The sequence below is a fragment of the Macrobrachium nipponense genome, chromosome 1 (genome assembly GCF_015104395.2).
Source record: "Macrobrachium nipponense isolate FS-2020 chromosome 1, ASM1510439v2, whole genome shotgun sequence".
Taxonomy (NCBI): Eukaryota; Metazoa; Arthropoda; class Malacostraca; order Decapoda; family Palaemonidae; genus Macrobrachium; species Macrobrachium nipponense.
The window spans coordinates 141,858,273-141,870,426 of record NC_087200.1 but is presented as its reverse complement, the minus strand read 5'-3'; the positions used below and the strand labels follow the sequence as shown (position 1 = coordinate 141,870,426).

Sequence of the window (12,154 nt, the reverse complement as noted above, 5' to 3'; positions counted from 1 at the left end):
CAAACAATAGTCACTTTAGCCGTCAGTACTAGTAAATCCGGGGTCCTTAGTGGGTGGAAAGTGTTCTGACCATGAACTTCCTTCCTTCCTGCGTTCTTCCTTTCGAAGTGAGAAAAGGGAGGAGGAATATGGCCTCCAGTCCATAAGACAAATACACACACTCACGCGCACAACTCATTCTCTCGAGATTCCACAATAGATCTGTTCTCCTTCCCTTTTCCTACCTGCTGTGACCTCCACGGGACTTGAAAACACAAAGCAGGCTTCCTTTCTTCATCGAACTTCACCAAGCATTTCATAGGCTAATCGGTAAACAGTAATCAGAGAGCCAGTAGTCTCAATTGCATTACTGAGATCCAGTTGTTTCAATTGCTGTGTTGAAACAACTATCTTCTTCCATACTGAAAACAGTTTGATAATACTGTTAACGATTCCTACAGACGCAGAAGTGTTTTCAAAAACGTATTTATCGCTGCAAAAGGCATAACAACAGGATATCAAGGCATAACAGAGAGAGAGAGAGAGAGAGAGAGAAGAGAGGAGAGAGAGGAGAGAGAGAGAGAGAGAGAGAATGTAGGGTGCATCTTAAGGTGCTCATTGCAATTTCTGATGACAGGCACCAAATAGATCAGATGCCCTATAACGTTACCCGGCTTGTGGCGGATAATTAACCTGAATGACTTTCCTCAAGGTCCCCGTAAGTAAGGCCCCCTATTTAATCCTCCTGTTTAAATTTTACTTTGATCTCTTTAAAATGGCAGGGTCTATCTCTCGATGCCCGAGATGACATTACATCGGTCCAATTAAACAAAGGAACGTCGCTTCTCTTTGACTGGGGATCATTTGGCATCGCAACTTCTGCTCTCAATACGTCACCCGGAGAGGTTGTCCTTATACCACAGGAATGCTGTACTACGCGAATCGATTTAAAATTTGGAGGAAGATCAAGGACGAAGATTAAATAGAAAACGAACGAAGTTATGTTAATTTCATTTCGGTCGCTACGAAAGGTTTTAGTTTTCAAGTAGGCAAAATTTGATAAATCATTTGGAGTTAATTTCATATCGGACGCTAAAAGATTCAAATGAAATCAAGAGCAACTCAGCAACTAACATAGCAATATGATAATTTTCATAACCAATGATATATAAAACTACTACTCTGGATTCCAATCTAGTCCAATACACTAAAATTAAAACCAGTTCAACTCTCCCTAATGTCCTTAACTAATAAACGCAAGCAGATGTAACGAGATGCTTTTAGCCTGATGAAGTTAAGTAATTTAGAGAAATACAATGAATTGCAAGATCTCCCGGCATTTCTGCGGTGGATGGAGGTCCAAATTGGAGACAAATCCTGCACGGGGGCACAGCTGAGGCAAATCCGTTAAGACAATCAGAAAATACAGGTGATACGATAAAAAAAAAAAAAAAAAAAAAAAAAGTGGGACGCGCCACGTCAAACATGCAGGGAGTTTACTAGCAGAGATATTTCACAAACTCGTGTGACGAAAGTTGTTGGGTTGTTCTGGAGTAAGTTGTTTCTAGCTTTGGAATGAGACAGATTACGAATGTAAATAGTGGCATTCCTGACTTATAACAGAACCTCTTTTTTTTTTTTTTCCTATGGAAAGCTTGATGCAGTGCCAATTTCTAATAGGCCTACCTTGTCCTCCTTTGCCGAAGGGATCCGATGCTACGTTCCGACCAGAATTTCGATGGATCGAGTTTTAAATGGGCGAGCGAAACAAGAGTGAATAATAAGTATTTATTCGTGTTCTATTCACGTTCTCCGTCCTTCACAAATAAAACTATCGGTCAAACAAAACACAAAAATTCCTTAATTCTGGAGGCTGCAGCGTCTTAACAGAATTGCAAACACGTCAAATTGCAGAGTTTACAGCGAGGCATCCTCGACCGACCCACTTTCCCGCCAGACGGTCGTTAACTCTAACATTACCGCCAAAATAAACCTGGCGGAAAAGCTCTTAACTTATCGCTACCTTCAATCGCACCCATTACTTCACGTACTTTTCGCATAGCAAATCCGACAGGAAACAACCGTCAGCAACTGCATAACGAGAGGGGGACGAGGAGAGAGAGAGAGAGGGGGGGGGGGGGGGTTTGGTGAGGAAAGAGCGCCATCTTGGTAACTAACTGGGCCATCGGTTGACAATCACTGCTAGACCATCGGATTCGCAGAGGTGCTGTAAATTTTCTTGATGCGCTGTCGTCGTTACCCAGAAAACCACTTCCCAATAAAATGTAGATACTAATCTAAAGGTTCGTTCCATTGCACAGGAATGTATCACTCAAGATGGAATAACATAAGGTGTGTTCACCGAGGGATCCGATCGCTGATTTCCCTCTCTCAGTGACGTCACTGGACCACATCGACTGGGCGATGCACTTGTCAGTCCGTCAGTTGCATTGTTGCAGTTCGCGATTATGGGTGTGTATTTCCATATTTGGGTGCACTAATAGTTCCAGACAGTATGGGATTTGTTTTCAAAGGTTGCCTAAAGACCCCGAGGAGTCCCAAAGTATGGATTAATACATGTAAAAGAAGTGATAACATTAATGTTTAGGCTGCCAGGATTTGTTCTGTCCATTTCCGGACGAAGATTACGAAAGAAAATCTTCAATATGAACTGCTACCACACTTTACCAGAGAGTTATCACAGATTAAAGAAAACCGCAGTTCTCTTTAAATTTACCTGTTAAGGACGTAAAGTCAGGTATGGTTTAACAATTTGTTTACAATCTCATTAGTGCAATTTTTAGTGATATATCTTTGGTTGATAAGTAGCCTGGACTAAATTCTTGAAATGAGGTACTAAATTAGATTAGGCCTAGCTTATGCAATGAATGAAGAAATGATCGATTAAGGCTATCCAATTTTTTTTCTTTGATACTCTCATTTTATGAATGTAAAGTTCATCGAACAGGTGATTAGACCTATGCGTAATGACGTACTTCTGAGTACGTCTTCCTGTGCAGACAATAATTAGGCCTAGACCTTTTATTTCTTAAGAACCCCACTAAAGGATATCGTGAGGTCAGAGTATAGACTGAGTTCAAGTGTAGACTGAGGAATTTCTTGTTAGGTAAGAACAACATTTTAAGCAATCACGGTCATAATGTCGCTCCCAATGATGATAACATGCCATGTATGAGCAATACTAGTGTTATGGAACCAGGTAAGTCTTGGGTTTCCAAAAACCTCTGAAGAAAGTGATTCCAGTCGTGTTGACTTAGACTCTGAATTATGTATCTCTGCTCATCTCTTGATGAGAATTCCTCAGGAAGGTGTACTTAATGAGCTGGAGGAAGGATTTTGTAGAACTTGGAGTAGAGTCTCAATATGGTATAGAAATTGAAGCCTTAAATTATCTGGGAGGTTATATAGCTCATAAGTACAGAAATAAATATCCTTCCTTAGGATTCCCAGAAATTGAAGGCCTAAAAACAACGACTGGATCTCCAAAATGAGTAGGAAAGTGCTGTTTAGGCCCAGTCCTCAATTTGTCAGTAATTGAAACAGGAGATGGAATAACTCTTTAAATCTTTTCATGGGGAACAGTTGAAACCAGGCGTTGATGGGATTACGAAATTAGTTAATATTTTCAGGGAATTAAACATTGATGCTCCAGAGGAAGTAATGAAGTTCTTTATTAGGTGCAAAATACATTTTAGGATGAAGATATTAAATGCTGAAAGGAAGTCAGAATTTCTTAATTAAAAAAGGTGTAAAGAAAATGAAAAAAAATCTTCAGTACTTTTTGGTAAATAAAAGAACAATACGCTAGTTCAATAAAAGTCTGGAAAGTTTTTTTTTTTTTTTTCATATTCATTCACCCTCGTTACTTTCGTTATTTGTATTCCAACAAGATTATATTCTGTATGGTAAGGTCTTAAATCTTCTTGATATAACTGTGTTTTTAAGTGATAGAGAGAGAGAGAGAGAGAGAGAGAGAGAGAGAGAGAGAGAGAGAGAGAGAGAGAGAAAGTATTTTCCTGTATGGAAATTGTGAACACCAGCATAGCAACAAATTACTGTCAAAACATACGTAATCATTAAGTGCACTGCCCAGTCGACGCGCACCTGTGACGTCACAGTGCGGGAACCGAGCGACCGACGATCTCACCTTATGTTATTCCATCTTGGTATCACTGTAATCACTATTGTCGACTCGAGTGACCTCAAGGCTTAAAAAAAAAAAAACCGTAACATGCCGTATACTAACAAGTTAAAAACGTTAACTCTTCTCCAATTGACTTACCTGTTTTACTTTCAATGACTGCTTTTACGCAAGTGAATCACATACTCTACTTTATTAATGTTCAGCAACCAGCTGCAAACATCGGTAATGCAATAAGATATGTTTACAAATAAACTATTTTACTAGCCCACGCACTATCAGTAGCTAAGTTATCACAATTAATCATGAAGAAATTTCATATGAATAATTGGTGTTATCAAATCCAAGAGGAAAAAATCCCTTTGAGGACCACTAAATGCTCAATTGAACAAGAAAAATACACCAGACATGGAAATACAATACTTTCATCATTAATCTCTCCACAAAGACAAACACACGTGTGTGCATGTGCGCGCGAGTGAGGGAGAGTTTCGTAATCTATTATTGTTTATCATTAGTATATGAAGACTATCAAGATATGAATGACGATGCACAAATTAAAACGACTAACAATCTTCCCAAGGTAAATAAAATTAAGAGAACCATTATAATCATAAAGCGTATGACAAGTTTGACTTTTTGTTCATCGGGCATTTCTTATACACAGTCTTCCACTCCCACAAACACCACCCTGCACAATTGTTATTTACGGTAAGCAATCTAAAAATATTATACTCAGGAGCTTCAATAACGTGTTTATACATAAAGACATATGTCTGTGTTGTACACGATGCTAGTAAGCATCATGCAAGTCTACAGTAAGAGCAAGCAAGATATATTCACTTCCGGAACTGAATTTCATGGCATTTCAGTCATTTCCTGTCGAAGTCTACGACCTTTTCAATCACAGATAATTTATTGTTGGCTGTATAATAATCACCAGCCATTAAATAATGCAATAAAAAATAACAGGTTATATCCACTGGCCACTCGTTCCGCTGAACGTAGGAGAGTTTCAAGGGCAAGACACGTACAAACACATTAACAAACAACTCTCTGGCACGCCAGGTCAGCCAGACGAGGCATCGAAAATACCCAAGGTCACGTTGCTATGTGGGTCACACGGCCTTTGATGGAGAGGTGGTCCAGAGAGAGAGAGAGAGAGAGAGAGAGAGAGAGAGAGAGAGAGAGAGAGAGAGAGAGCTGAGGGTGGTTGTTAGATGAGATTAAGTTTACCACTTATCTGAACACCCCCCCCCCCTCTCTCTCTCTCTCTCTCTCTCTCTCTCTCTCTCTCTCTCTCTCTCATCTCCGCAATGTCTACGCGTTTCCTCAGCCTACCTGCCGGATCTCATCTCTCTCCCTTCTCCAGTATCCTTCGACACAAGTAGAGGCACCTGAGGTTCCTCACCCATTTGTACGCTGACGAGGATTTCGCCTTCATGGAAGGGCTGGTAACTCCGGCACCTTCCGGATCCGTCACACAAATGCAATTGCGATGAAGTGCCAACCCACCCACTCCTCCCCCTGGCTACCTTCATTCCTTCCCCGGTAAAAGCGCCATAATAATGCGAGCGTGGGCGTCCAAATATGAAATACATTAGCCATTGCCAACGGTTCCCTGCCGTTAACTCAGGTTGGTGGTGTTTTTTTTCAGAGTGTGATGACACGTTAGTTCTAAATGGATGATGATCTTAGATGCAGACGCTCTGCAAAGTGACTGCATATGTCGGTAAGGTGCATCTTTACTTACGTTGACGTAAATGATTTCAGACGTCTTATCGGTTCTACGAATAAGTGGGGGAAATCTAAATTTACAGAGAAATGGCACCTCACGAATAGAAGTAAATACTGCTATAATAGTCATATAAAACTTATATATATATAATATATATATATATATATATATATATATATATATATATATATATATATATTCACACACACACACACACACACATATATATATATATATATATGTATATATATATATATGAAAAAATATATATATATATATATAATATATATATATATATATATATATATATATATATATTATATATATATATATATGTATAGTATATATATGTGTGTGTGTGTGTGTGTGTGTGTGTATAATATATATATATATATATAGTATATATATATATATATATAATATAATATATATATATATATATATATATATATGTGTGTGTGTGTGTGTGTGTGTGTGTGTGTATATATAAATATATATATATATTATATATTATATATATATGATATATATATATATATATATATATATATATATATATATCACGTGTGTGTTTAAAGTACCACGGACGAGTAAGGGATAGGAGCCATTAAGATCCTTTTCCTGAAAAAGCCATTGTATGTCTGTGTACCTAAGCAGTGAACTGTGTACCTGGCAATGAAACTGTAAAGGACTACAGTTAGGACTGAAAATGGTAAGGGGCTAGAAAACTCATCCCAAAAACCTCGCTGAGAACCGGAAGGGTAACACGTCCCCAAATGGGAAAAAGGTGAATATGTTCATATATACAAAATTTACTTGGCTTTAAATACGCGTGAAAGGGCCCTAGTTCATTCCTCTAAATTTAAAACATGTCAGAAGCACAATGCTTTCAATCGAGAAGAGGACAGTCCCAATTGGAAGCTGTTGAAACGAGGTGTAATAGAACAAATCCTGCCAATACCCTCCCACACTCCCTCCCCCTACCCACCCGTGCCCTCCTCGGATACCCATGGTAAAATCCTTGGGTCTCTTGCGAAGGTCCTCGGCCTTCGGTTTATGTTCTGGTCTCTCCCAGTTTTCATTTTCACTTTTCACCCACGCGTTGAGGAGGCTGGGGATACTGTGCCTTTTTTTTCGCGTTCTATGCTCCACAGAATAATTTTGTTTTCAAGGCAACTAAATACTCTTTCGTATTCTTTTCCCTCTTTCTTTTTAAGCTGATATACGAGATTATGTAGTAAAAAACCACCACTTTATTAAAAAACCATCATTTTATTCAAATGATTAATGCAATTACAAATTATCACAAATTACTTTTTACAGTGTTTCCTGCGTCATTTTCATCTTTAAGTTACCTTAAACCGTCACCTAATAATGGAGATGAATTTCTAAAATATACCATGGAATGTAAAAATTAAAAGTAAGTTCCAGGGTGACATGCTTCGGCACTTTATAGGTCACCTGGTATTTGTTACTAAATACCGGCTTGTCTTATTTTCTTGTTCCTCTCTAATCTGATAGATGAGATTTGTTTCTTAAAATATGATTTGTAATGAAAACGAAACAATCTTGAGTTTCATGATATTACTCCGGTTCTCTCTCTCTCTCTCTCTCTCTCTCTCTCTCTCAATTTATATCTTTATATCATATGCATCATATGCCAAGACATTCGCCTGATGGCCACTGACCTGATCTCCACACACCTGTTAATTTAAGTGTGACTGTATCCATAAAGACATAGCTTTCCCTTCAGGAATATTGAAAATAAAATGAGTTACACGAGTTAAGAAAAAAATCTTTTATGTACATACATCAGTATTCCAATTTTTTATTGGTTGAGCATATCAATAGTCTTTATCATTGGGCAGAGGGCATTACAAAATTGATCGAGCCGCATTTGCCTTTTAGGACATCATAACACTGAGACCTCTCCCTACCCTCTCTCTACCCCTCTCCCCCTCCCTCTCCCTCTCCCTCTCCCTCTCTGGCCATGCATCGCAAGTGCTGTGGAGTTCAAATCGCAACTGAATGATCAACTTTCAGTCACTAAACAAGACTAAGACTTGTGAGCATTCCATGAAAAGTCTTCATTTGTTAACATAAAAAGTGAATTCAGTACGTGGTTGTTTGTTGACTGGAGAGAGAGAGAGAGAGAGAGAACAAATACAAGCGATCATTACTTCGCTAAACTGTATACCATAATACAGAAACAAACAGAACGCCATGAAAGAAATATTCATGATGTTCTCTCTCTCTCTCTCTCTCTCTCTCTCTCTCTCTCTCTCTCTCTCCATACCTAACCCGTCAACCCACAAACGGGTTGAGGAGCGGTATAATAAACAATCACAGGACATAATTTTCCTTTACTTTCATAATTACTATGTTAGTAAATATCCACATATTTCCTTGTCACTTAACCATTCAAGCAGGAATGAATGGACAGCGAACATTTTGAGTGAGTTTCATGTTTTGAATTTGTATTAGCTTTGTGTAATCTCACACAAAGCGTTTAATAACCAGGAAAATGACTTGCAAAAGAATCTATGACAATTCACATTTTGACTCTAGACTCCTAATGTTCCCAGAGAAAAGCATAAGAAAAATAAACGGCAAAGACAATCCGGAAGTCATTAAACCTGGTCAAAAGACACAGAAGATTTCCCGAACATTATTGCGTTTACCAGATATCCCATCACGCGGAACTTACAACCACCTTCAATCACATTTACCCTATCATTGTGTGGTTAAGGTAATTACCGGTGTCATTTAGACATGAGCCCCTTCGTGCATGACCCATTTCAAACTTGGACAAAAGATTAAATGGAGAAAATGACACGAGGGAGATGCAATACAAGGAACCATGGTTGAGGATGCACTCTCGAGGGAAGGATAATATTTTTGTAATAATATTGGATGTTATTTCACGAGTTTCTCTGTACCAACATCTCTATATAACTTTCACGCTTATTTCATCGTACGTGCGAATGCTGTTCATAAGAGATAAGTGCTCATTTTGGTGATTTCCACACACACAACTTCGGCATGTGTGCGCACGCAGTAGCCAGCATCATATTTGTATAAAACCTAAATATCAAAGTCTTAAATTCTCTCTCTCTCTCTCTCTCTCTCTCTCTCTCTCTCTCTCTCTCTCTCTCTCTCTGTGATCGTGGTCACCATAAGATGGACGATAGGGAGGAGTGCAAGAAGGTACGGTCAGCCAATGAACGTTTAACGAGACATCCCACTTTCCTTCCAATATCATAATCCAGCCGACTAATTGAAACATCGGAACACAAAGGACGGTGGGTAGTAAAGAAAGAGCCGAGTATTTTCTCACACACTTCTTTTATCGTGTTTATTTGTTGGGAAAAAATTCATGATATGCAAATAAGCACCGTTGTCCATATCCTCTGGAAAATTCATTGCTGAAGAATCTGTATATAGCCATTGTATTTAATAATAATAATAATAATAATAATAATAATAATAATTATAATAATAATGATAATTTCATGAGGGTTGCAAAATGATAGTAGAACTAATATGCTTACAAGATCTCCAACTAGCTAACATGCAATACCATTGTGTTTCTCATCTGTGTCCCCTTGACTTTCAGGTCATCATCTTAGAATATTGAAACAAGAGTTACTCCTTTAAAATCAAGTTTCCTTATTAATTTATTGTAGATTTTCCCTAAAATCGAGCACACTATATTTGCCAGTTTCTCCGCATTTTCTGTGATTTTCATCTTTTGTGACTTGAATATGCGCTTGTTATCTATTATTCCTGGGTATTCCTTACTTTCTGTCACTTTAAGTCTCTATCCATTATATGTTATGGTTGACATTCTAGACCAGGATACAGTTTTTTTCTTTAACTAATTCCATACCATCTCTGTTAATGAAGTATACTGTCATCCTTGTTACTATCAATTACATTTCCGTTTATTCTAACCTTGTTCTATTCCCTAGCTATTGTCATTGGCCAAATAACACTGATCCAATATCCAAAGCTTCATCCACAAATTCATCTCCCTGCCTCCTTATTTCTTTGAAAATCTTAAATGTTATCTTGAATAATGGTGTAAATCCTGTGAATCCTTGCTTAAACACTCGTTATCTCGCATTCCTCCAGTTCTTCACTTCTTCTGTCAACTTGTTTTATTTCAATATATTTAAGCCACGGCTTAGATCCCATCCGGATATTTCACAATCTTCCATTATTCCTATTAGTTACTCTCTTTTCGGCGATATGTAAACTTAATTTAAATCTATTCGTAGTGGTGTCAGTTTTTACTTCCTTCTCTACTTTCTACACAGTAGGTACGTACTGCAGTCTGGCAAGGTTACCCTGTGAGGGGTTCTCTAACCTCACAATTTACAATGGAATATTCCTCTATTTCTAATTCTATTAATCATAAGAATATTTTGTGAGATATTCATAAAGAATACTAGTCTTAAATCTTAATGAAAGGGAGATATATTCGTTAAGGCTCTTAGTCTTAGCTCTCAATGAAAGTTTTTTTTTTTTCTTTACGCTCTTTACATTGTCATATTTTGACTACCTACTTCCGTTTCCTTGCTAGTCTTGTTTCTACTTTTCACAGTAGGCATTTCCTCTCTGATGATTAGCTGCGTATTTTTCTCCTTTTCCGGGTATTGCATGTATACCATTTCCTTTCCCTCTCCTGCCTGTAGGATTCTCTTATTCTATATTCAAGGACTGAATTTTTTTCATTTTCATCTCTTCCATTGTATTCCGTTCGTCCACAGTTGCTCTACTATTTTCATTTCTTTTGCCCCTGTCTGCCTTTTAGAGTTTTCGTTTTTTCCAGTTCCAAAATCTCATCTTTACCGTGAGATATATTAAGCTTTTCTAGTTCCCCTCCCTCCGTCGCAATTCCTATCACCATTACAGACAAGTTAAAATACACGTTCGATAAAAATATTATACCAAAGTTCCACCTCACATGTGGCACCCTCATAGAAAACGTTCATTTCACAATAGTAGAGAATGGTAAGTTGTCGGGGGATACTAGTACAATTTTAATGCCGCTCCTCCACAATATTCTCTACACGATAAGTAGACAAATCTTCAAAAGTGTCCGGCAGCAAAGAATTAATAATAGTTGAAAATCTAAAATTCAGAAAGTCTCCTTACTCTTGGTCTAATGGGTTACTGTTTTATACCAATAAAATATCAGGCAAATAGTTACAATAAGCTAGACATTCCTAAATGCAGCAAAGGTGTTCAATTCGTGTCTTGCTTTATTAGTAACTACAATTTTCGAAAAGAAGAAAGTCTCATATCTCAGTAGCATAGGTGACAAATCAAAAACCAAGAAATCATACAAGAAAACACTGCTTCTACAAATACTAGTACAGCCAAGTCAGGCACCCATCCCACGCTCAGAGTAAATTACAGATAAGATCATCAAAGTGCCCAAGGTAAGCCGCTAGACCTTTCAAACAATACAAGGGACATCTAAACGGCGTTGCTTTAATAGCAAGTGATGGGACAGCTGCCTGCGATAATATACTGGACGTGAAACTAATAGGCTGCATCTAGCTGGACGGGAAAGATAAGATACTCTTTCCACTCCTCTTGTACGTTAGATGACAAATATGATCCCGCAAGAAAAACAAAGAAAAGGAGCGAGATGAAAGGGGAGAAGTGGTTTCTAGGATACGAGAATATGCGGAGAGAATTTGCACGCTTTTGCATACCATACCTTTGTTTCTCCCCTTTAATGTAACGATAGAACATGTGTTTTACTGCGATACATCTGCTTTCCCCCAACCCCTCTCTTTCTCTCCGTAATGAAAAGGTGTCCTACCTGTGATATCGCCGCCGCTTTCTCTGCAGTGACGCCGTCCACTTCGAGTTTGGCTTTGGTGGCAGCCTTCTTGGAGGACTCTTCGTAGGAGACATCTCCAGACTGCAATTTCCGGGACTCTGAGGACTGCCCGGATGCTGATTCGTAACTATCTTTATCGGTCACAACCTATCAATATCAAGTAAATATACAGGTAAATGTTAGCCACTCATATCATGTGAAATACTGAAAGTTTTGAAGTTACACATTTATTTGTATCCATGTATTGTACTGGTCACACAAGACCTCATTTCTGGTTCGAAGCAAAAAGACAACATTTTCTTCCTCACAGACATAATCGAACCTTCACTGGTTATTAGATTTCACACATTGCACCCCAAGAACCATATTGTTTATAAAAGAACATTAACAAAATTGAGAAGATAACGATCAGAAAGAC

General features: G+C 38.1%; 1 protein-coding gene across 13 annotated transcripts in view; it reads right to left on the bottom strand.

The window, feature by feature from the left end:
• Positions 1-12,154, bottom strand: part of LOC135219691 (NAD(+) hydrolase sarm1-like) — a 703,407-nt gene that overhangs the window by 19,280 nt on the left and 671,973 nt on the right. For all 13 annotated transcript variants that reach the window (XM_064256657.1, XM_064256658.1, XM_064256661.1 and 10 more), the window contains one exon: positions 11,716-11,883. In XM_064256657.1, coding sequence (XP_064112727.1) covers positions 11,716-11,883 — 168 coding nt within the window. The remainder of the gene's footprint in view (positions 1-11,715; positions 11,884-12,154) is intronic.